At 41.0% G+C, this 25,566-nt stretch overlaps 1 protein-coding gene across 1 annotated transcript in view; it reads right to left on the reverse strand.

The window, feature by feature from the left end:
* Positions 1-25,566, reverse strand: part of csmd3b (CUB and Sushi multiple domains 3b) — a 1,392,611-nt gene that overhangs the window by 268,614 nt on the left and 1,098,431 nt on the right. Inside the window, 4 exon segments of the mRNA XM_052022622.1 lie at positions 292-483; positions 11,336-11,538; positions 17,268-17,301; positions 17,304-17,393. Of these exon segments, the coding sequence (XP_051878582.1) occupies positions 292-483; positions 11,336-11,538; positions 17,268-17,301; positions 17,304-17,393 (519 nt within the window).

Below are 25,566 nucleotides of genomic sequence, written 5' to 3' on the forward strand. Positions count from 1 at the left end.
TTTTGTATTGGGTTTATAAATAATTAACATTTACAATGACTGGCTGATCCGTATATTATGAAGCAGATTCACACATTATTTATTCAGTATAGTACTTAAAACATGTTGACTTGTTGATTTACTCATTTCCCAAACACTGCTACGAATGCTGTTGCAAACAGGATCCAACAGATAATTTCCACAAATTACTGTAAATAGCTTCACATAGCAGCAGTTATTTATGACAGAATAAAACTTGCTTCTACTATAGCTACTTATACAAGATAAAAATGTGAGTTTTAAATCACATACCAATGCATACAGGAGGGCTGGGCTGCCAGAAGTATCGGTTTTCCACTTGAATGCAGGTAATTTTCTCTTCACCCTGAAGCTCATAGCCAGGTTCACACTGGAAGATGACAGTATCTCCAGGATCCCTGCCATCTCCATTCCGACTTCCATTCATAGGTACACCAGGATCACGGCAAGCCGTTGCCACAGAGCCTAGAAATTAAAATGGGATACATGATGAGCAAAAATGGTATTTTGTTTGCTGAGCAAATTTTTAAACAAAATGGATCAGGATAAGCAGGTTAATTATACGCTAAGTAAATCCAATGTCAGTGACAGAGAAGTTATTGGAAAAAATTCAGAGGGACTAGATTAATCCATGCTTGGAAACACAGGGATTAATCAAAGATAGTCACCATGGTTTTGTTAGAGGGGAGATCTGTCAGACCAATCTGATAGAGTTTTTTGATGGGGTAACAAAATTTATTGATGAGGGCATTGCAGTTGATTTTGTCTGCATAAACTTCAATAAGGCCTTTGACAATGACCCACATGGGTCACAGCCTATGTGATTCAAGGCAAATTGACAAATTAGATCCAAAAATGAGTTAGTAATTGGAAACCAAGGGTGATGGTGTAAGGTTATTTTTAGTGATGGAAAGCTGTGACCGATGATGGGATGAGGGCTGGGACCTCTACTGTTTGTCATATATATTAATGATTTGGATACGAATGTAGGAGATATGATTCCTAAATTTGAAGATGACATGAAAATTGGTGTTGCTGTTGACAGTGAGGAGGACATCATGATAACGATCAGTTGATAAAACAGGAAGAGCAACGACATATAGAATTTAAACTTGGTAAGTGCAGGTGATGTACTTTAGGAGGACATGAATGGTATGGTCATACTGAGAAGCAAAGGGACTTTGGTGTACAAGTCCAAGGATCCCTGAAGGAAGCAGCACAGGTAGGTAAGGTGGTAACAAAGGCATACAGGATGCTGCCTTCATTAGCTGGGGCAATCCACAGTTTGGGCCACAGTGCAACATGATTGAGTTTGTATGTTTGATTGGTATATATATTTTCTGTTGGCTTTTAGTTTTGCATTTTGGCCAAGCAGGCACTATGATACTAAGTACGGTGAAGAGAACTGCAGTTATAGTCATTACAGCTGGCCTTGGGTAACCTTTTCATGACAGACAGAGAGAAAGAGACCATCTCAGTTCTCTGTTCCTTCTTTGTTTCTCCTGCTCTTGCACTGTGATGGTGTACGATTATTTTTAGTGATGGAAAGCCGTGACCAATGATGGGTCACATCATTGCTGTTGCTAGGACAGTTGCTCTGCATGATGGCAAGATTGTGCAGCATGCAGTTTGCCTCTACAAATTTTGACAGCTGCTCTGCTGAGTGCTGTATGTCTTCTCCTTTGAGAAACTTCAATTGACTTCCCTCTCCAGAATATGGGAAATGAAGCCTATCTTTTAGAATAACTCAGGGCTCTTGGTATTTCCCATGATTAGCCAGCAGAAGTGTTACTCCAGCTGCCCGACGGAAGTCTATGGTCTAAATCATTCAACATACATGGAATAATACTGAAGAAAAACGACAAGACTTTGTCCTGATTGCCCACTTTAACTGCGGCTGAGAGTCAATGGAAAAGCTGAGGAGAAGCATAAGTTTCCACTTTGCAAGGTTCAGCTGCTTCCCCACTGGTAAATCATGTGGAAATTCCAGGTGCAAGTATTGATTGCTCATCGTATTCACTCGGGGAGCTGATTTGACTGAAGAAAGAACTGAACTAGAGGAACTAAATTAATTATTTGTGAGTTCTCTGTCAAACTTATTATGTTATTGAACAGTGGAATCAATGAAAAGTAACATGGGTGGTGGTGTGCGATTTTAATGAAACAGAACTTCACAATGTCACATTCCAAGAATTCTGCACAGCATCCGCATCAGATTACAATTGCTCAAGAGGCAACTGAACTATCCTGGGTGCACAGATAGCTTTCTTCAAGAGTGAAGAACTATACAGTTCACTTGAATATGTATACTTTTACTTTGAGCAATTTTAATTGACTTCCTTCTCCAGAATGACAGAACACATGTGCCTCACTGCAGAAGCATAAGAATTTAAAAAGATAATCCAACTTTTATTTAGGTAACTTTCAGCTCACCAGTGCCTCTACTTCCTCAGGAGGCTAAAGAAATTTGGTATGTCCCCTTTGACACTCGCCAACTTTCATCGATGCACCATAAAAAGCATCCTATCTGGAAGCATCACAGTTTGGTACGGCAACTGCTCTGCCCAGGATCACGAGAAACTGCAGAGAGTTGTGGACACAGCCTAGCGGGTCACGGAAATGAGCTTCCCCTCCATGGACTCTGTCTTTACCTTTCATTGCCTTGGTGAAGCAGCCAGCATAATCAAAGACCCCACCCACCCAGGTCATTCTCTCTTCTCTCCTCTCCCATCAGGCAGAAGATACAGGAGCTTGAGGGCACGTACCACCAGGCTCAAGGACAGCTTCTATCTCATGATGATAAGACTATTGAACAGTTGCTTTATATGATGAGATGGACTCTTGACCCCACAATCTACCTTGTTATGACCTTGCACCTTATTGTGCACTTTCTCTGTAGCTGTGACACTTTGCTCTGTTCTGTTATTGTTTTTACCTGTACTACATCAATGCACTCTGTACTAACCCAACGTAACTGCACTGTGTAATGAATTGACCTGTACAATCAGTATGCAAGACAAGTTTTTCACTGTACCTCGGTACAAGTGACAACAATAATAAACCAATACCAATACCAATGATAATATAAGAAGCCTGTGAATATAGAGATAGCAGCTTCCTTTATTGGTACTCTATCCACCTTGCTAAAAATTTATTCCCAACATCACTGGCACCCCAAGTGTGGATCATCTGCTAAAGGTATGGCAGTTGCTTGCTCAGTTAACTCTGAAAGCACCACTCAAACCTATAACCTCTATTACCAAGAAGGACAAGGGCAGCGGGTGCAAGGGAACACAGCTAACGACAGGTGCTTATCCTGACTTGGAAATATATGCTTGGTCCTCCATCACTGATGTGTCCAACTGTTGGAATTCTCTACCAGTAGCAGTTTGGGAGTACATCCACCAAAAGAACCGCAGAGGTTCGAGAAGGTAGCTCACCATCTTCTCAAGGGAATTTAGGGATGGCAAAAAAGCGTTAGTCTTGTCCAAAAATTGCAGACGGTTCTCAACTGCCAACTGTTCTGGTTATAAGGCATGTTGCAGTATTAAATGGCAAGAATTTGGTAAGCAGTGGGAACTTAATGCAGAAATAAATAATGTTCCTCTTATTCTATAACACTTGCAGCAATTGTTTGAACTAGTGAGTATTGAAGTTATCTTCAATAACACTTGAATTCCAGATCATTACTTTTGTCTATCTCCTAAATCTATGTATCCTGGTTATCAAAAATTGCATTAATTAAAACAATTTATTTTCTTTCCTAGGTCTAAACATCAGATGATTTGAACATATTAAATCACCTCTCAAACTTTTCTCTCTTAAAAAGAACAATTCTAATTTCTCTAATGTGACTGAGATCCGTCAACTCCATAACAACTCTACTAAATCTTTAGCAAGAATATAAAATGCTGGAAGAACTCAGCTGGTCGGGCACAGAGAAACTGAGTCAAATTTTCACATCAATAACCCTTCATCAGATCTGAAAGAGTGACAAAACAAGTTGGTTTGAGTTTCTGCAGCCCCTTTTCCTCTCAGCATGGTCATGTCTGTGACATGGTGCATACCAGTGTTGTCAAGGTAATAATTATTTTAGATACCTGCAGTTAAAAGACATGAAAATAAACAAAGAAATAAATTTAGACTGGAACTGCTCTGACTTCCTGATCTTTACTCAACATCTCAAGAGATTTAATGTCCTACCCAGAATGCAGTGACTAGAATTGGTATCAATATTCTAATTGTAGCTAAACCAGTGTTTTATAAAGTTGAACATAAATGAGCTGGGTAGATCTGCATTCTTTGGTGTTTAAGAGAATGAGAATTGATTTCATCAAAACAAAAAAAAAAGACCTAAGCATGGTTGACAAGTTTGATGCTGACAGGCTTTTTCCCTTGACTAGAGAATCTAGATCTAGTCATTATCTCAGTTGGGCAACCAGAACTGAAGTGAGAAAAAAATTCACTTCTGAATTATAGAATTCTCTACCCCAGAAGACCTTTGAATCTATCCAAGGCTGAGAACAATAGATTTTCGGACAATAATATTAGTCCGAAATTGGGGAAAATGCTATATACTTTATGAAATGGTTAAGTACCAGGCTTTAAGAAAACATTTTGTAAGTGGTGTACTTGGAATAATCATCTTGTATCAGAAACTACTGGGTTGTCTTTTCTTCTTTCCTTAACTCTGTTGTCTTCTACATTACCAGAACATATCTCCAATAAGTTCACAACATTGTTCGTTTCTTCCATTCTCTGTCTGCAGTAGAAATTTTGGTCACCTTTCAGCCTAAAAACAAGCAACCTTACTTTATCTAAGTATGACTTCAAGTACAGCATTTCTGGATGTGGAGCATGGGGTGAGAAATCCTAAGTTTTTTTATTCCAAAATAAACTTTATTCATCATAAAAAACAAACTATGTACAACAATAAAACAGTGCAAACCTTTACATTCGTGTACAGATCAATCATTAGTGTGACCTTTTTATATATATAAAAAAAACATAGCACCAATGTCACTCGTGTGGCTCCCTGGGGTGATACCCCAATCCCATATTTACAATATTTAAGGGGCTTCCTCACCTGACCCCGCCTCTCCCTCTCCAGTGACAGAAGAGCCTTAAATTGTAGTCCTTCCCCACCGAGTCCTTGTGTTGGCTGCACCCAGCTTCAGTGCGTCCCTCAGCACGTACTCCTGCAGTCTGGAATATGCCAGTCGGCAGCTTTCCCTTACGGACATCTCACAGTGCTGGGAGATCAACAAGTTTCGGGATGACCAAAGGGCATCTTTCACCGAGTTGATGACTTTCCAGCAGCAGTTGATGTCCGTCTCTGTGTGTGTCCTTGGGAACAGCCCGTAGATCAGAGAATCCTCTATTACACAGCTGCTGGGGATGAACCGTGACAAGGACCCTTGCATCTTTCGCCGCACCCTTCTCGCAAACCCACAATCCGCAAAGAGGCGGGCGACCATCTCATCCCCAGCGCAATCCTCCCGGGGGCAGCGCACGCTGGGAGTGATGTTTCGACCATGCAGGAAGGATCTGACTGGGAGGGCCCCTCTCACTGCCAGCCAAGCGAGGTCTTTGTACTTTTTGGTGAGTTCTGGCGATGAGGCATTTTTGCCAGATGGTTTGGACAGTCTGCTCAGGGAACCACGCCACAGTATCCATCAAGTCCTTCTCCTGCAGTGTCTGCAGGATGTTCCGTGCTGACCACTGTCTGATGGACTTGTGGTCAAAGGTGTTGGTCTGGAAGAACTTTTTCACGAAGGACAGGTAGTGCGGCAAAGTCCAGCTGACTGGGATGTTGCACAGCAATGGGGCCAGGCCCATCCTTCACAACACCGGGGACAGGTAGAACCTTGGCACGTAGTGACACTTGGTGCCACGTACTTTGGTTCCACGGACAGCCTGATGCAGCCACAGACGAAGGTGGTCATCAGGATGACGGCGACATTGGGGACACTTTTGCAAGTCCAGGGACTTGTGCGTGGCGACCCATGGGACCCACTCCATCTTGGATCCCCAGGTGAACTGGAAGATGGCACGGGTGATTCCCAAGCCAGAGGAGCAAGGAACAGGCCACACCTGTGTCAAGTATAACAGCCCTGAGATCACCTCACACCTGATGACCAAGTTCTTCCCAGTTATTGAGAGGGAGCGCCGTTCCCACAGTCCCAGTTTCTGCTTCACCTTCCCAAACCGCTTCCACCAATTCTTATTGCATGCCTCAGCCCCACCGAACCAGATCCCCAGCACCTTCGGGTAGTCAGGCCTGACGGTGAAGGGGACGTTGGATCAGCCGGGCCAGTTGCTGAAGAACATGGCATTGGTCTTCTGCTCAGACCCAAGGTGAGAAATCCTAATTTTACAGGGATAGTGTAACTTCAATTTCTTTTCCTTGGTATTCAGGTTACACTGTTCCTTCTCAAGTGGCTGCTGTGGCACATTAAAGTTACTGAGAGCAGTGTAAATACTCCTTCAAGTAGTTTACCACACAAAAGAAAGTTTTTGCTGGTTTGTAAGTTTTTGCCAATGCTAATTTTATCATGTGGAAAAGCAACATATTCACTTACATTTTTCTGATTGCCCTATTTTTTTAAATTCAGATCACCCACAACCAAATTATGTCTCACAAGAATTCCTACAGCACTTGGTACTTCTAATATATGTCAACTAATGTTTTATTTAAGATAACATTGAGCCAGAAAAAAATAGCTTGCATTTTACACAGCACAACTTCAGGAAGCTCAAAAACTCTACAGCATAATATATTTAAACCACAAGCACTGATATTACTATAGCAAATGCAAACAACAAATAATGCTTAGCTTAGTCCTGGAAACGGAAGGTCATTTTTGAGACAATTATTATTCTTGACACTTACTTGGGCCACTGAATGCTCAGAAACACCAGGCTCAGTTTGAAAAGAAGGATATTACATCGAATTGATCTAATGTTATGTAAAGCAATTTAATTTTCCAATCTATCAAAGTCATTGTATTTCTGGTACAAGTCTCAAACAGAACAAGATGGAAATTAAAGAAAAACAAAAATTGTTGGAAATACTCAGCAGGTCAGGCAGCATTCTTCAGAACCGATGTCTTTGACCCAAAACGTTAACTCTCAAGCACAATTGTACTGCTAGCTATAAGCTGTACTGCCTCTGAAAATGAGAGAAAGCCCACAAAGCCATGTCTGCAGTGATACAAATTTTAATAGTTTGACAGCCACTGGCTCACAGGAACAGGGTGAGAGAGCAATTGAAACACTTCCCCTACACCCCCTGCTCCTCTCACCCAGCTGCCTTCTCTCCATCTGCTGACCTTAACTTGTTCTACTGAACAGGTGAGCTAGATGCCTGAAGAAACAGGATCCTCCATTATACATGCAGATCTGGTTTGTTATAACCCAGCTGAAATATTTTTTTCAGAAGCTTCTGCAATGGTTTTCCAAGAAGCCCAGACCTATGAACAGATCATGGGTTGGAAAAGATCTAGGCAGGCATGTTTGAAATTTAATTTTAGATTTTTTTGTAAACCATAAGGAGCATGTGTACTGCCATGAGCTTCTCTTGGCTGGTGTCACCCCCTCCCTATTTCTAATTGACTGGTTGATCTTTCAGTCCTCAACTGAGGCTTTAAGCTGTCAAGTTCTTGATGCCACAAGGTGCAGAGGAATTAAACTGGCCAGGTCTCTAGGCCTGCAGGTATTTTGTTCAGAAATTAATGACCAAAGTTCCCACTGGAGATCAGGATCAGAAGAAAGAATGTTATGAACTCACAGAGGACATTTCCAAAAGAGGCAGCAGAATTAAGAAATGAAGGATCAAATTAGCAGCCTGGTCCAGCCTTAAAGGCGTTGTAGCCACATCTCAATCCCCAACGCAAGATGTGGATCAAAATGTGTGTAAACCACCAACTGTACTTCCTCATGCAGAAGCAGCAACATCTGTTTGCAATGCGTCAGTAAGGTTTCAAAAATCAGTGACAGTGGTGGAGGGGTGGGGAGTGGGTGTGTGGAGAAAGTAAAATCAAGAGATCCACCTACTAAAGCATGGATGGCACTGAGTCACAGTACAAGACGACATTAAAAAGTGTAAGTTATCCAGCAGATTAACTGTAAAACAGCTGATGACATTAAAGAAACAGCCAAGCGTGACAAAAGGCTTAGAGTAAATGATTAAGATTAGTCATTGTAAGGATAATAGTCCTTTATATTGACAGTGTTTGAAAGCATAATTAATTTATTCAGAATTGTTATTTTACAATAGAGAAGAAAATATAAACTGCATTTAATTTACTATTTGTAGGATATCATGTGCTGTTCTTTCCAGTTATATGAAGTATAGTGAAGCAACTATTGCCTGGAAATTGGAGTTAACCATCTTTTAGTGCTCTAAACATACGTGGCATTAAATTTTTGGAAAAGAAAAGTGAAATTTGGCAGAAATACATTACACGCAATGCAATGGCATTTTGCGCACCAATTAATATGCCAAAACTGGAACTGTATGCAGACCGTGCTATAGCCACATAGTTGGTAAGACTTTCAGGGATCTCTCTCTCCCCCTCTCTATCCCTCTCTTGCAACTATTGTGCAGTTACAGATAAATCAGCAGGGGAACATGTGGGGGAGTGGATGCACAAATCTCCAGTGTGTTGCGGCCACCCCTTATGTTATCCAGTCAGCTCCCATATCACAAGTATGAGAAGATCTATTTGGTGGACATCAGAAATGGAATCATTGATGGAGCACACAGTGATGTGTCTGTATATATAATGAGCAAGTGTTATTGACATCAAACGTTATATCTGTTTCTCTTCCCACAGATGTAGCCTGACCCGCTGAGTACTTCCAGCATTTTCTGTCTTATTTACTACAGCATTATCCCTGTTACCTGTAGCTCTAATTTCCTAAAGCACATTGATACCATTTTTCTGGGACCCTCTATTCCACTCCCACCTATGTTTCTATTGCCCCCGATATGTTTCTTAGCCCTACTCAAACTAAGATTTTCTGAGTATAGATCCTTCCTCTGTACTGATGTCAATGGTTCCTGTGGTTCGACTGTTAACTGATATGTTTGGCACCTTCGTTATAGCATCAGCATATCCTGTAGCTTGGACGTTAGGGGTTGGATAAGTCTTTTAGTCACCACATACAACTGTGAGAGTACTGAGGTACAGTCCAAGACAGGGTGTTGAAGAAGGCGTTTGGCACGCTTGCCTTCATCAGTTCGGGTATTGAGTAAAAGATTTGGGACTTCATGTTACAAGACAATGGTGAGACGACACCTGGAGTATTGGGTGCAGTTCTGGTCATCTAGCTATAGGAAGGGTGTCATGAAACTGGAGAGGGTGCAGAAAAGATTCACAAGGATGTTACCAGGACTGGAGGGCTTGAATTATAAGGAGAGATTGGATAGGCTGTTCCTTTCCCCCCCGGAGCGTAGGAGGCTGAGGGGTGACCTTGTAGAGGTTTATAAAATCATGAAGGACATAGATAAGGTCACAATCTTTTTCCCAGGGTAGGGGAGTCTAAAACTGGAGGACATAGATTTAAGGTGAGAGGGGAAAGGTTTGAAGGGAATTGAGGGGCAACTTTTTCATATTTATTTAGAATGAACTGAATGACGTGCAAGGAGTCAACCATACTGCTGTGAGCTTTGAGCCCTATAATGGCCAGATCCAGTAAGAGCAGATTTTCTTTCATGAAGAATATCAGTGAACATGGGGATCTTTATGTCATTCTAAAGGTTTCAAGGTCCCTATTGGATCTTATGCTAGCTTTTAATTCCAGACTTTATTCAAGGAAATTAAACACAGTTCTGGGTTGTTAGTCTTGGCATCTGGGTTACTCAATCACTTTTGTGACTATACTCTGACTTATTAAGAAACTGACAAGTACCCATCAATGAAGCCAGTAAATTGTTATGATTAGAGAGCCCTGCTCCTGCTTTCTCTTTTTTGCACACATTCCTGCACTGAGAAGATCTTCTACAGATTAATGCAATACATTAAGGCAAGGGAAGCATATCAGATGAAAGTACAGGCAAACTCTTTAAATTGATTTACCTGAATCACAATGTATGATGAAGGACTCAGGGCAATGCTTACCTGGGGTTTGCCACAGATTTGCATTTAAAAAAAGAGCTAATAATCATAATATATCATATTACATTTCTCCATGTGAATAGAATTTGAAAAATCTTTAAAAAATGATCAAGCTAAATTATGAGGTCATCAAGTAAAAATCATTGTTTGAAATAAACTGCAAAAATGTAAATGTAGAAAATGATAGTCTATAACATTTCAAATCATCACAATTGGATCATTGGAATCAAAACCTCTCAATGTCAGGAAAACATAGGGGCAATTGAAATAACTATCAAAACACATCAATATCATTGCTTTGCGAACAACTTCATCAATTCAATATGCTGACCTGACGAATAGATTGTAACACTATACACTCCAACTTAACATCAGACAAAAATACTAGAGCTGCTGAAAGCCTGAAATACAAACAGAAGATACTTATAAGTACTTGGCAGACATGTGGAGAGAGAAACAGTTTAACATTTCAAGTTGTGATGATACGTAATTGATTTGAAATATTAACTCCTTTTCTTGCTCCATAAATACTGGTTGACCCACTGAGCATGTTCAACATTTTTAGTTTTGTCATGACATTAATTTGCTTCCATCAATTGTGTGTTTTGTTTTTGTTGATAAATTATACTTACAGTGTTTTTGCTTGACCCTTACAATCACCTGTTTCTATCATCCTCATATTTCAGTTTTAACTGACTTTGCCTTCACACTTGTGCACGTATGATTAATATCATAAGAGAAGAATTGTTAGAAAATATCCTATTTCAGCAGATTGAAAGGTTGGTATCACACAACAGAAGGGTTGGAGGTGGCTGCATCCATTCAACCAATTTTCTGCAAGTGCCAACAGTGTTATCAGTTCTCTGTGTTGTTCTTTTTCTTTGAGATTGTTCGGAAGCTAAAATATTTTAATGCTACCTGTTGCGTGAATATTAATAAACAGACCTGCAACTCAAACTTGCAATTCTCACATCAGCTCAAAAGGCAATCATTATTTGCAATTATTATTTCAAATATCAGAAAATGTTAGTTACTTATATATTAAATCCAAAGCAAATATATAAATATTATTTCCATGACACCAGTAATCATGTATTAAAATTGCGTTGTAACAACTTCAATCGAAGAAATACATATTCATCCTTTCCTCATTAAATGGGGCTGTACTTTACAAGAAAGGATAACCTGATACTTACTTGAAAACTGGACAGCAAATCCCGATTTACTGATGAAGAAGTCAGTATCAAACTGGATTGTGATAACATTGAGGGTGCTGTGGATATTGTCAGGAATAAGAGATCCGCTAACTTCTTTCAGAAGCATCTCATTCTCAGGAAGACCATCCCACACACGTAAAATGTCATGAGATGCCTCAGTATCAAATGCAATAAACTGAAGGCTGTAAAATGAAGAAAAGTAATATTTATTATTGACAACCTGTATCTACAAGATTGACACAATATTGATTGTACTATACAACTTGGACAAATATCAAGACTGAGGCTACTGGGTTAACAATCTGATTTTTTTGTGGATTGGCAAGGCAAAACTGCAGCCTGTGACAGTTTTCTTCTTGATTTGCAGAACTTCAGTGTTACCAGGGCTCACTGATGCCACAGACAGTCAAACGCCATCCTGATATCAAGGGCACTCACTCGCATACTAATGGAGACTTTTGCCACCATAAAACATAATAAGTAATTTAGGATTAATACATCAACTCAGTTTTGAATAATAACAAGCTCTTAGAATAAGGTAAAATGGACACAGTTACAGCCAAAGGAGACTATGGAAGTGTCTCAAAGCAATGAAATAGTGGAAAGTAGCTCAAGAAATGAACGACGAGGTGGGGTCAAATGAGCTAAAGTTTAGCTTTTAGTCATATGCAAATTGAAGAAAAATTTCATGTTTATTCAACATGTGAGGAAAGGTCATCAGTCTGAAGCATTAACTCTGTTTCTCTGTTGCACAGTTACTGTCTAAACTATTGAATATATTCAGCATCTTCATTTTGTTTTCCAGCATTCATAACACTGTGCCTTTCGATTAAAAATCTGTGTTCAGTCGACCCAGCTGTGCTATTAAGTAACCTGTAATGTATGAAAGTCTATTAATGAAAATACAGTTATGATTTTTCTCCTTTATTGGTCAGTCTTTCCAGACCACATCACTGCTTAACTGAAAAGACAGCCTGTCAAAATGTTTTCCAGTTCTTTGACAACGTCACTCCACGTTAACTTTCCCTCAGTGCAACCTTTTGAAAAGCTACTAGGAGTTCCATGGGACTAAATGCCATGTCTCCACAAAGCATTGCATGTATGTAAAATTAGAAACTGGAAAGATTCTGCCAACCAAATCTATTTGTGTACAATTATTTAGCACAGAAAACCAATTATAATCCAAATGCTTTTGAGATGTCATCTCAAATAATCTTATCATAGATGATAGGCTATTGCAATAAGAAGTGTGATTTTTAGATTAATATCAAAAAGCATAATACTAAATATGTGTAAAATAAATCATTCATCAGTGCAATTTTTAAATAATGGAAGCACAAGAACCAATAGGGGCAAAATTGGACTGCCCTGAAAATAGCCACAATCATTGGATGATAATCTCATCCAGTCATTAAAGTGAGGCACTTGTGACTACGTTACAGCATTCAGCCCACACTAACTGTTCATTGCTTGAATGCTATTGCAGAGGACCAATACTATGTGGGACTAGCACTTTACTGGTCTGTACTGGTAAAAGCTAGTTTGTACTACATAAAAGAGAACAGTATGGTGTCAGAAGCAGGGACTGGCAGGCATTCTCTAACTGAAGTTGACCCAGGGAACTGTAGACAATGGTACAGCTTCAATAGTAATCAAATATTGGACTTGAACTCTTGAAGGAGAGAAAAATATGGTGTTCTAGATATAGAAGAGAATGGGAACAGAGAGCCGTGAAGATCAATGGCAGGAGCTATGTTTCAAGTTTCTGGATGCACAGGCTCAAAGAGACAAGTCTGTGAATGTACCTTCAAACACTGTGTTCAACTAACTGCACTACCAGCCTCAGACACCGCTCAACTCACATCTCACACCCCACTCCCAACAACACTCTCCCTTCACTCAACTGACTACAACTTGACTCAGACACAATAGATGCACAACCACATTTTTACATACTTAGCACCGTTGCAAGTTCTGCATACAAATCTCACTGTTTTTGCACATTGCCAGATATTAAACAATGACATCTGCGTCTCTCAGATTGCACAAATACAATGAAAAGCATTTCTCTCTCTTACAGGTCAGCTGTCACATATCCAGACACAGCAGTAACTAAACAGGTAGAGTGAGATGAGCAGCATGTCCTGTCTTCAATGGAGGAGACAAATCTGAACATCACTGAGATGTTTGTGCTATTCACAGTCGTGAGAGAGTGAAGGCTAAAGCAAAGGCAACAATGTACTCAAATCAAGCCACCTTTTCTCATTCTGCATTGCCACATCCACTGCTGTTCTGGTTAACAAGCTGCAGAATATGTAGATATGCAGCCCTTGCATTTCTTGCTTCCTCTCCCTCCAGTTCTTGTGATCTTTTCCTTTCACATACTCAACGACGCCAGGACAAGGAAGGAAATATTGCTATTTGATTTTGCACTTGCAACCACCACCTCAACCACTGGCAATGGGCAAAATTTAACAGGTGTTATAGTAGTGGGATTTGAATGCGGTGAGACATTGGAGGCCAGCAGTTGTTACCGATACAGGTAGAAAGAATAGAGTGTGTGCAAGCTTGCTGGAATGTGAGGTAAAATGCAAGTTCTTCCACAGAGGAGTCATATGAGGGGTTAAAGGGATGTGATACATAAAGGCTAGCAGGATTTGCTCAATGAAATGCTTGGTTCATTGGGAAGCCTGTAAGAAAACTTGGTTCAATATCTTGGAGGGGTCTGGTGCCACTGTGACACAAGGCTTTGCAGAACTTGGAGCTCATTGTTTCCAGTGTGGAAGAGGAGGCCAACTCCAAACACTTATAGATGGCTGAAGTTGAACTGATGTGATAGTTTCCATCACAACTTTATGCGATTGTTGCAGTGCAAATTCACACTCCTCCCCTCATGGCTGTTTAATTTCAGTCGGTATTGGGGGCTTGCAATGTGTCACAGCAATCAGCAATATAAATTACTGGGATTGCTGACTCTCTGCCATGGGAAATGGCGATGAAACTGTTACCGTCTCTGAGGAAGACTGCACTTGTCTTCCCAGTATTGCCACCCCATCAATTCCATTCTGTTGTCCATCAGCTAAGCATCCTGAATGACCACCGCCCACACCAAGGTGCTGCAGTCTGAAACTAGGCCTTCAGGGTACAAAGCTCTTCATGGTCATCCTCCAAGGCCTGCAGTCTCCTCCACTAAACATCCACAGCATTTCACCTGCCACACATGGCAGGCATTGGGGGAGAACTGCCAAGGAGAATCAGGACAGGTAAAGGCACATGGAAGGCAAGCAATAAGGAATACACAGAATGATTAGTTTATTTTTCCATGCAATGTGGCATGATTTTATTTATACATATTTTTGAAAAGTTTATGTAGTAATGGCTATTATTTTTGCAGTTTCAATGAAAAGGCAATCTGATGAGAAGTGACAGAATGTATTCCTTGTGGCTGTTGGTGAAGGAGGGGTTCGATTTAAAACTATAAGCATCACACTTCTACTTCTTCTTCGGTGGTCCTTTGGGGTCAAGGATGACTTGCTTCCAAGCTGATTCTGTGGGTTCTGAGATGATTGATGAGGCTAATGTGGGAACCAGAGACTTAGGTCAGGAAGTGGCTGACTGGACAATGGGTGGGTAGTTTGTGAGGTGGCACACTCCTTCTGCTGTTGTCCTAGGGTTGCTATATGGCTAACATGAGGGGACATAATTTTAAGGTGATTGGAGGAAGATATAAGGGGGATATGGGGAGTAAGTTTTCTACACAGAGAGTGGTGGGTGCATGGAACACACTGCCAGCAGAGGTTGTGGGGGCAGATACATTAGGGACATTTAAGAGACTCTCAGATAGACACATGAATGATAGAGAAATGTGGGGTTATGTGGGAGGGAAGGGTTAGATAGATCTTAGAGCAGGATAAAATGTTGGCACTGAACTGTGCTGTAATGTTCTATGCTCTATATGCTTTCGAGGCATGGCCTCAAGGTCCTCAATCCAATCCTGAATGTGCCTTCTCTACCTTAAGCAGTTATAGGCCAGAGATTCCCAAGAGTTAGTGGGCTGTTTATTGCTTCAAGGAGCTTTGAAAGTTGGCCTTGAATCTTTACCCCTGTCTAAATGGCAGTTTCTTTTCATGACAGCTCAGAACAGAGCATTTATTTTGGGAGATATACGAGTATTACAACAACTGTAGTTCATGGGCAGCCCAGGCAGAAGGGTTTCAATTTGGTTTTCTCCTTTCTTCTTTCTTCTCTTCCAGTTTGCTTGGCATTTCTGCTTCCCATGCAACTCATCATTGGAGCTGCCCTCTCACAGTGGCAAGATTGTGCAGGCTACAGCAGACCACCATGCATCTAGACAAGTTGCTCTTCTGAATATCACAGAGATCTTCCAGACCAGTCCAGATGGCAGAAGTGTTGTTTCACTCCAATAGTTTACTGGCTTTCAATGTACGCTGTATCCACCTTCTACTTTCATCTTAACCTTTCTTCTTTCAAGTTGCTGAGAATTACAAACTGACCCAGCAAAGGCAGGAGAAAATGAAGCGGGTAAAAATGAAAACACAGTCACTTGATGTCACACTCAGAGCCACCAGCTCAGTTGTTGACACTGCTCATAATTGAGCAGCAAGCTTAAAGGCAGAATCTACTCCTGGTAAGTCATTGGTACGAGTGGCCTACAAAGAAAATAAAGACCATGGGGAATTTCCAAGAGCCAGCTCATAGAGGGCAGTCTACTCAGAGTAATCGGTTTGAAGATTTCAATGGGGCTGCCTCCAGAAAATACTCAGTGGGTCAGGCAGCGAGAAAAGCAGAGAAACAGAGATAACATTTAAGATCAATGCCCTTCTGTTTATTTTGGACTTCCAACATCTGCAGTGTTTTATTTTTGCTTTTCAATTGCAGGAGGTGGCTGACAGATACCATCCAGTGAAATGACTAATAAACTCTCAGGCTTATCAGGATGCTTGCATGCAAGCCCAAGGAGAACAGAGGAATCCAGTGCCAATAATGCAATAGGTTTTATGCAAAGCTAGAAGCCCATTCATTCCAGTGTAGAGGTGGTTAGTAGGTCCAAATGCAGTTTTTGAAACTCTACCATCATGTAGTTTTCTGATGGACAGTGTTGCATCTTCCATTGCAGCACAAGCAAAACACAACTATTTTTGCTGCAGTGGTAGCTCAGAGCATTGCTTCGCAAATGTTCCTTACTACCATGCATGCACAGACTACTGCCAATATGGCTTTGAATAGTAGTGTTCAAAATGGCTTTGCAATCCATCAATCTTGAACGATTAGGATTGCTGAAGTAAAACCTTGGGGAGTGATAGCGGCTTTCTGGAGCACAGATATGCTGTCATCTCTCGGGATGTCAGTATTTGTGATCCCACTCTGCCTGTGGCCCTATTGTTTGAAACCCAGTCAGTCCAGATGGTTGCCGCCTATGCTGAGAAGGTACAATCCGAAGTCAAATTCCCGGCTCAGAATTGTTAAGCCATCCTCCGAGGCCATTTGCAGCCTCCTCCATTGAGAGTCAACGGCCTTCTGCCAGCCGCAGTGCAGTCACTGGGATGCACTGCTTAGGAGCACTGAGACAAAAGAAGGCACACAAAAGACAGGCATTAAGGAATGCACAAGAGTGAATATTGACTGTTTACGAGCACGATTACATGCATCAATTTTGTTTGGAAACTTTTATTCATTTTGCATTTTAACCAAGACATTAAAAACTGCTGAAAAAAAACCTGCTGAGAAGCTGGGGAGTTGTCAAAAACTGTCAAGGTACTCCAGCAAAGGGCTTCAGGAAATGTTGCCTAAGGTCTAATCTTCCAATTAATGTACAAATTTAATGACTCTGGATGGGCTTATTTTGAACAGTATTTTTACTGCAAAATATATAAAATAAAATGTATAGTACCTGATAATATTTCCTGGATCCATTTCGATTGTCAGATGCAGCGGAGATTATTGTCATATGGGAAGGGATAACCCGGGGATAGGATCCTTCCAGATGATTCACCTTTGAACTGGCCTCCACATTCAGCTAATCAAAAAATATAAAATCAAGTAAGTGTTTGGCAAATGTTGGTGATTTTATTTTATTATTTTTTGCATATTTAATGTTAAATCTTTTAAAGAAAAGTAGATTCATTTAAATAAGACAGAAAGGTGGTTAAAACAGATCCAATACTTAAAGGTGGTCTTTCAAGCCTGATGAAAGATTATCAATTTCTTAGCCTGTCTTAATAATCAATAACTGCCATGCATCTTGTGCATATTGGGAAGTCTGTAGCTCTGGTGTTCCACCAGGGCTGTCTGCTGTAATGCTCCTTCTCTGGCTATGAACAGAAAAAAAACAAATGCAGATACTGACAGATATTTAGAATTTTCAACAGACCAAGGCCAGAGAACGGGAGTGCAACTAGAAGTTAATTTGTTTAATTCACACTGACGTGGGGTTGTGCATTACCTAGCACATTCATTAATTTGGCAATTCTGTGAAGATAAGTTATACTGGCCAAACAAAGCTTTCATGTCCTGTGAAATAAAACTGCTGCATGATTTATATCTGACATTGCCATGCCTTTTTTTTCCCTAAATCCTCCAACACAACTTTAAAGTAAACATGGAAGCGTATTAAAGACAATAAGATCCCATCCAGATCACATATATCCCAGGTATATTCGTGCATATTTAGATTTTGGAATGGAATGATAACGCCATCAGAGAAGGATATCAAAGGCAAGAGTCCAACATGTTGACAGCAATATGACACCATATCTAATATTCTGGGCCGGTACTTTATCAGCAATGAGAGACACATTAACTGTGCATTGTTCAGTGGGCCATTGCATTTTTATACAAGGGCCCACCATTGTAAAATTAACTTGCACAATTGACCTCAGGTATTATACACCACAGAATTGCCCTTACAAGCTTAATGCACTCAATGGCTCTTAAGTTCCGCTCACTCTGTCATTTTTGTAGTGATGACCAAAAAACAGGTAGGTCATAGGATCTCACAGTGTAAAGTCAGTGGCATGTCCTCATGCACACTTAAAGCTAGAAGCAAGTTGCAAACTTCAAGATCAATGCAGTTAGTTCAGGAATGCATATGGCAATCTGTTTTCTGATGAAATACTATTACAAACATAAATACTGCATTATAGGAAGGAATTGTCAGCACTTAAACATCAGTAGTTATTAATTTCAATATATCAATATATGATTAAAGATTTTGAAAAAACATTCTGCATATTTTCAGCATTATTTTGGGCCACTCTAGCTTCTGTTAATTTGAGCCCCAACTAGGCCACCCATTGAGTTCAATCAATTTTCCTTTGCAATTCATCTTTTTGTTTACCCTCACATTCTTAGTGAACAATCAAACAAATAAAAAATTTAAAATTCATTCAAATTAGTGACTCTAGGTAATACTTGGTTGAGAGCACTGATACAACAAAGGCCACTAGACCAGACAACATGTACTCCAGAACTAGCTGTGCTTCGAGCCAAGCTGTTCCAATATAGTTACAATACTGCATCTACCTGGCAATGTGGGAAATTATGTGGGAAATATGTCATATAAACCAGGACAAATACAACCTGGCTAATTACTACCCAGTCAATCTATTCTCAGTCATCATCAAAGTGACAGAAATTGTCATTGACAGCTCTACCAAGTTGCACCTGCTCACCAACAACTCACTGACCAAAACTGAATTTGGGTTTTGCCAGAAGCACTCCACTCTAGGCCTCATCACAGCCTTGATTCAAAGAATTGTATTTCAGAGGTGAACTGAGTGACTTTCCTTGATATCAAGGCAGCATTTGACCCAATGTGCCATCAAGGAGCCCTGGTAAACTGAAGTTAATGGGCATCAAGTGGGAAACACTCCAGTGGTTGAAGTCATACATTGTACAACAGAAGATGGTTCCTGGAGGTCGATCATCTTAGCTCAGGACATCATTGCAGGAGTGTCCTAGCCACAAACACCTCCAGCTACTTTATAAACGGCCTTCATTCCATCCTAAGTTCAGAAGTGGAGATGTTCACTGAGGAGTTAACAACCCTCAATTCCATTTGCAACTCCTTTGCAAATGAAGCAGTCCCACATAGGCTGACTAAACACCTACCTTTCCATATTCAACAGCATTACAATCGCCAGGACCCCCACCATCAATATCCTGGAGGTCACCATTGAGCAGAAAGGCAATAGGACCAGCTAAATATATACACTGACTACAGGAACAGAGGGTGGGTACCCTGCAGCAAGCGGCTCACCTCCTGTTTACACCCATGACCTTTCCACTTCTGTGAGGCACTAGTCAGGAGTATGATGGAAATCTCTCTATTTCGGCTGCATTTGTACAAATCCAACAATTCTCAGAAGTTAAAAACAATTCCAGGACAAAGCAGCCCACTTGACTGACACAAGATTCATCTTCTCACTCACCGGCGAGTAGTGGCCATGTGTGCTATCTACAAAATGCACTGCTGTGACTTGCCCAATCTACCTCGATATCAGCTTCACCACTGAGAATGACAAGGGCTGCAGGGCACATAGAAACATTGGCTACACTTTTATTGACTACAGCTCTGCCTCCAATACAATAATTCCAAGCAAGCTTGTCACCAAACTCCGAGACCTAGGACTCAGCACCTCCCTCTGTAACTGGATCCTTGACTTTCTAACAGACCGCAATCAGTGAGGATAGGCAGCAATACCTCCGACACGATTATTCCCAACACTGGTGCCCCACAAGGTTGCGTCCTCAGCCCTCTATTCTACTCCCTATACACTCATGGCTGTGTGGCCAGATTCTGCTCTAACTCCATCTACAGGTTTGCAGATGATACCACCGTTGTAGGCCCCTATCTCAAACAGCAATGAGGCTGAGTACAGAAGGAGATAGAGAGCTTAGTGGAGTGGAGTCATGACAACAACACCTTTCCCTCAATGTCAACAAAACAAAAGAGCTGGTCATTGACTTCAGGAAAGGGGGCGGTGTACATGCACCTGTCTACATCAATGGTGCTGAGTCGAGAGGGTTGAGAGCTTCAAGTTCCTGGGAGTGAACATCACCAACAGCCTGTCCTGGTCAAATCACGTAGATGCCATGGCCAAGAAAGCTCACCAGCACCTCTACTTCCTCAGGAGGCTAAAGAATTTGGTTTGTCCCCTCTGACTCTCACCAACTTTTACCGATGCACCATAGAAAGCATCCTATCTGGATGTATCACGGCTTGCTATGGCAAACTGATCTGCCCAGGACTGTAAGAAACTGCAGAGAGTTGTGGACACAGCCCAGCGCATCACAGACACCAGCCTCCCCTCCTTGGACTCTGTCTTTAACCTCTTGTTGTCTTGGCGAAGCAGCCAGCATAATCAATGACCCCACCCACCCAGGACATTCTCTCTTCTCATCTTTTTCCATCGGGTAGAAGATACAGGAGCCTGAGGGCACGTACCACCAGACTTAAGGACAGCTTCTACCCCACCGTGATAAGGCTATTGAGTGGTTCCCTTATACAATAAGAAGGACTATGATCTCACGATCTACCTTGTTGTGACCTTGTACCTTATTGCACTGCAACTTTCTCTGTAGCTGTGACACTTTACTCTGTACTGTTATTGTTTTTACCTGTACTACGTCAATGCACTCTGTACTAACTCAATGTAACTGCACTGTGTAATGAATTGACCTGTACAATCGGTTTGCAAAGACAAGTTTTTCACTGCACCTCGGTACAAGTGACAATAATAAACCAATACCAATACAGTTCCCATTCAAGTTGCACACCATCATTATTTGATATATATCACCAGTGAGTCTAACTCATCGCTGGTGAGTCTAACTCAGAGAACTCTTCACCCATCAGCACTGTGGGAGAACCTTCACTAGAAAGACCACAGAGGTTCAAGAAGGAAGCTCACCACCACCTTCTCAAGGACAATTAGATATGGACAATAATTGCTGGGCTTGCCAGCAAAGCCCTGATCCTAAAAATCAATTAAAATATATTTTGGAAGTTATTTTTAATCTAGTTAGAAGAACATCTGCATTGTTAAACTCATAATATGTCAAAGGGAAAAGCAAAGATTATTCTAAAAACTAAAATCTCAGAGGTATGCAAAAAAGGTATTTAAAAAAAACACCAGAAAATCCAAAAGAATTCTAACCTAATTACAGAGACATATTAAATTTGCATATGTTGTTTTGTATCATTTGCAAATACGGATTTGCTTTGTTAGTAAACATTTTAAGATTTTAATATGTAGATAATTAATGGATCCATTAATCCTTGCCACTACACCTGGCATAATGAATTGAAAATTCCTCCACTTGCCTTTATAGGTTTATGTATGAAATTTGGCTCTCACACATGCAATTCACATCCACCGGCTCAGAGGAATGGGTAGGCCACCCGTATGCAGGTTTCTGCCAATAACTAACAGACCTGGAAGAAAAGTCAGAGTGCAAACCCTTTCCTTCTTTCTCACCCTGCGCGTGTTTAACTTTTCAACCGTGGTCAGCAGTTGTTCAGATCCTCAGGTTGGGTTCAGTAACAAACCACAAACCATCATCTTAAGGGACAAACAGGGTATTCTAGGACAATGAAAGCATTGAATTATTGATTGGATGATTTTCCAATTGAAGTAAACTGTCCTTTTGTACCAAGAAAAATGTTTCACTTGTACGCACATACAAATATACTATCATAGCTGTGGAACACAAAGTACACATTTGGTTACAGTGTTGTGTAATTTATTAAAAAAAATAGCATTGTACCACACTTCAATATTTACTTTTTGCAGCCTTTCGTACTTTACTGAGCACGAATGTTTGCATTCAAGTCGACACATTTCTGTGACAAGTTATAATGGGAAATTACGCCTCATTTGAAATAGCTAGCTCTATGGTATTTAATTTACTTTTTGTTTCAGATTGCTGAAAAAATACACTGCAGCTATGCATTGTAATTTTGGTCCCCTTTTCTCTTGCTAAATTAACATTGATTTTCCTTGCTGGATTAAGAACCAGAACTCTAATGGCTGTATGTTTATCTCGGTAAAATGTCGATGAGCTATATTTATGATCTCCTGCTTGTAAAATAGTGAATTTAAAACATTCAAAGGCTTGACAATCCTGTGTGGTGCAGAATTAATTTACCACAGGAAATGTTCCTTTCTTGTTCGGGTTACAGGTCACACACAACATTTCTGCTGCCTATACGCTGTCATGATTTTGCCATCCTGCCAGCATTAACCTCACTGTTTCTCCGCTTCTGTCTCTATGGATGCTGCGTGACCTGCTGAATGCTTCTGACATTTTGTGTTTCTGACAGCGTTGCTTGTCAAGTTACGTGAAAAAAAACGCAAGAGAAAATGGGCTTAATTTTTAGATGTTGCATTGGAACTCTTGAGCAGGGAAGGAAGACATCCTCTGGACATATGTGCAAAAGCCAATCAGGAAAGGTAGTTCACAGAGTCATACAGCACAGATACAGTCATTTGGCCCACCAAGGTGCTGGATGTCTGTATTCAAAGGGGCTGGTGGAGTATCACAGCAGTTCACCCTATCCCTAGACAGAAAACTAAGATTGCTGAGCAGGAGAAGCTGTGGCTTCACAGTGTGTAAATATGCTGTCAAAGACCACCATATGTCCAATACACTTACCAGTGGTCATCAGTTGTCCAGCCCAGACTGCTATGAAGAAAATGCAGTTTGAAGCCAAGCCTTCTGGATTCGTGGGTGCTTACGGTCATAGAAATGAGACAACCATACATCACTTTGTGGATTGTGTATTTGCCAAGAAAGTCTGGAAAAGGATGCAATAGTCCTTGTCAAGGTTCAACCCAAGCAGCTGAGTAACAGATCTATGAGCTGTTCCCAGAGATGCATAGTGAACCAACCATCAGCTGCTGCTGGAAGATAATTAGCTCAGTGAAGGATGCACTTTGGTCTCCTCAAAATGTACTGAGCTTCCAGTGTAAGGAGATTTCCTTCAGCTAATGCTGCTGACTAGGCACATTCCAGAACACAGGAGTACGAGCTGAGGGAAATACTGAAGCTCGGTGCAGCCATGGCAAGGGCTGTGTGGGGAAGGGCCACAGTGTAGGGTCCTGCTGCCAATGTACACTGAGGGACTGGGTCTCGAACATGAGTGGCATCGATGCATTGTAAGAGCATGCATTGACTTGACGGCACAATGAATGTCAAGAAGGATGTGTCCTGACGGTATTGTGTTTCTTGCATATATTTTAACGAATAAAGCTTTCTTTCAAAATTAAAAAAAACACAAAGAAAAACTTTACCATGGAAGTTCAGGCTGCTGCTATCAAAGTGCTGGGTGTCAGTGTTTAGGGAGGTTTTCACAGCAGTTCAATCTGTCCCAGACAGCAAACTATGTCTGCTGAGTGGGAGTAGCTGCAATTTCACAGAGCACCACTTGTCCAGAACACTTACTGTTGCTCATCAGTCATCCAGGACAGGCTTCTACTGAGAAAATGCAGCCTGAAGCCAAGCCTTCTACACACAGAGCTGCTTAGCTTAAGTTGTCCCTCTCATGCCACATGTCACCTCTTCCACTGAAAGACAGCAGTGCTCTGTCAGTCAAACCACAGCCACTATGGGAACACTGCATATTAGCATTGGGACAGGATGGACAACAACAATAGCATTCAGAAGGCAGGTGCTCAGTAGCAGTGCGTAAGTGATGCTTCCACCCAACTCATCTCAGGGAGTGGTGAGATGCCCATACTCCCATTCCCCTAACCATACTTACCTAGAGCGAGTTCCTGATACCAGCTAAACAGATCAAAAGAACAACACAGGGTCTTCCCCCTGTAAGTGGCAAGCACTGGTCCGGAAATGCTTTGACAGCCAGCTGTGTCCCTCGGGAGGAACTGTCTGGCAAAGTCACCAGAAAAGCTTGGAATATCTACGACATTCAAAGACATTAAAAAATATTCAAGATCTATTAAAAATAACCATGCCATTAAAAACTGTATACATTTCTTTAAAAAATAAAATGTAAAAAGATGTTTCAAGAATCTAAATATGCTAAATCACAAAAAATAGAATTCACAATTAGAGATATTTGAATGAATTTAGTTAATTCAAAAATGTAAAATACCTGAAACTTACCCATCGCCCTCACACCCTCTCCCCTAATTAACTGAGCGGTGCTGTTGAACCTGTGCGAGGTCTAACTTGTCAGTTAGGGGAACACCGGGAGAGTCCAATATTAGGAGAACAGCAATAAAGACCCATCAAGAAAGTTGGGATATCCTGCATTCATGTGGATGAACCAAAGGAGTGATTCAAATTGTCATTCTGGCCTTCCACACAGCAAAGTGACAGCTGCATTGAAGGAATACACAAGGGTGATTATTGGCAGTTGTTATTTGACATAGTTTGATTTATAATTTGGGCTGGAATGTTGACTTGGTATTGGCTTTTACTTTGGCATTGTGACTAAGCAGGAGCTTGCTGGTCAGCAAAAGAGGGAAGTAAGGTATGAATTGATGATGAATGGGAAATTGGTATGTTTATTAATAGCACAGTCTGACATCAAAGTTGTCTCCAACTTTTCCCCTTTTCTTCCACTTGTTGCTCCACTGCTGGTGACAAGAGTTGAGCTTCATGATTACAAAACTATGCAGCACACAGAAGACCAGCCCAAATCTTGAGACATTCGATGCACGGGTCTGGAATGCTACTTGAAAGTAACACTGTGATGGGCATGTTGTGTGGTTTGCTCAGCAGAGTTATGCTTATCTGATAACTTTAATTGCCCAGTAGACACACTTCTGTTTATTGTGAAGGTTCAAATACAGGCCCCACAACAGAATTCCACAAATACTAGAGTTTCAACTGCTGCCATGATATCAGGCAAGTAAAATCAACTGTGCATGGTCAGATGTCAGCTGGATCTATCTTAAGATCTATCTTATGCAATACTGTGAACAGCACACTCAAATATCCTGCTGATATCCCCAGTCTGGAAGGAACCTGACATATACCAAGCAAAATTATGACAAAAGGATCCTTGCTAGGCTCTGCAGTTGGAAGTTGAGGCTGGAGAAAAGATCATGAGAAAGTATAGACGGCTCATTAGGAAGGTCTGAACGTGACGCAAAGATATTTGTCAAGGTTTGTTCTGAACAGCACCATAACACTGGATTCTGTTCAATGGGCTATTCCCAGAG

This window comes from Pristis pectinata, chromosome 9, assembly GCF_009764475.1.
Source record: "Pristis pectinata isolate sPriPec2 chromosome 9, sPriPec2.1.pri, whole genome shotgun sequence".
NCBI classification, from domain to species: Eukaryota; Metazoa; Chordata; class Chondrichthyes; order Rhinopristiformes; family Pristidae; genus Pristis; species Pristis pectinata.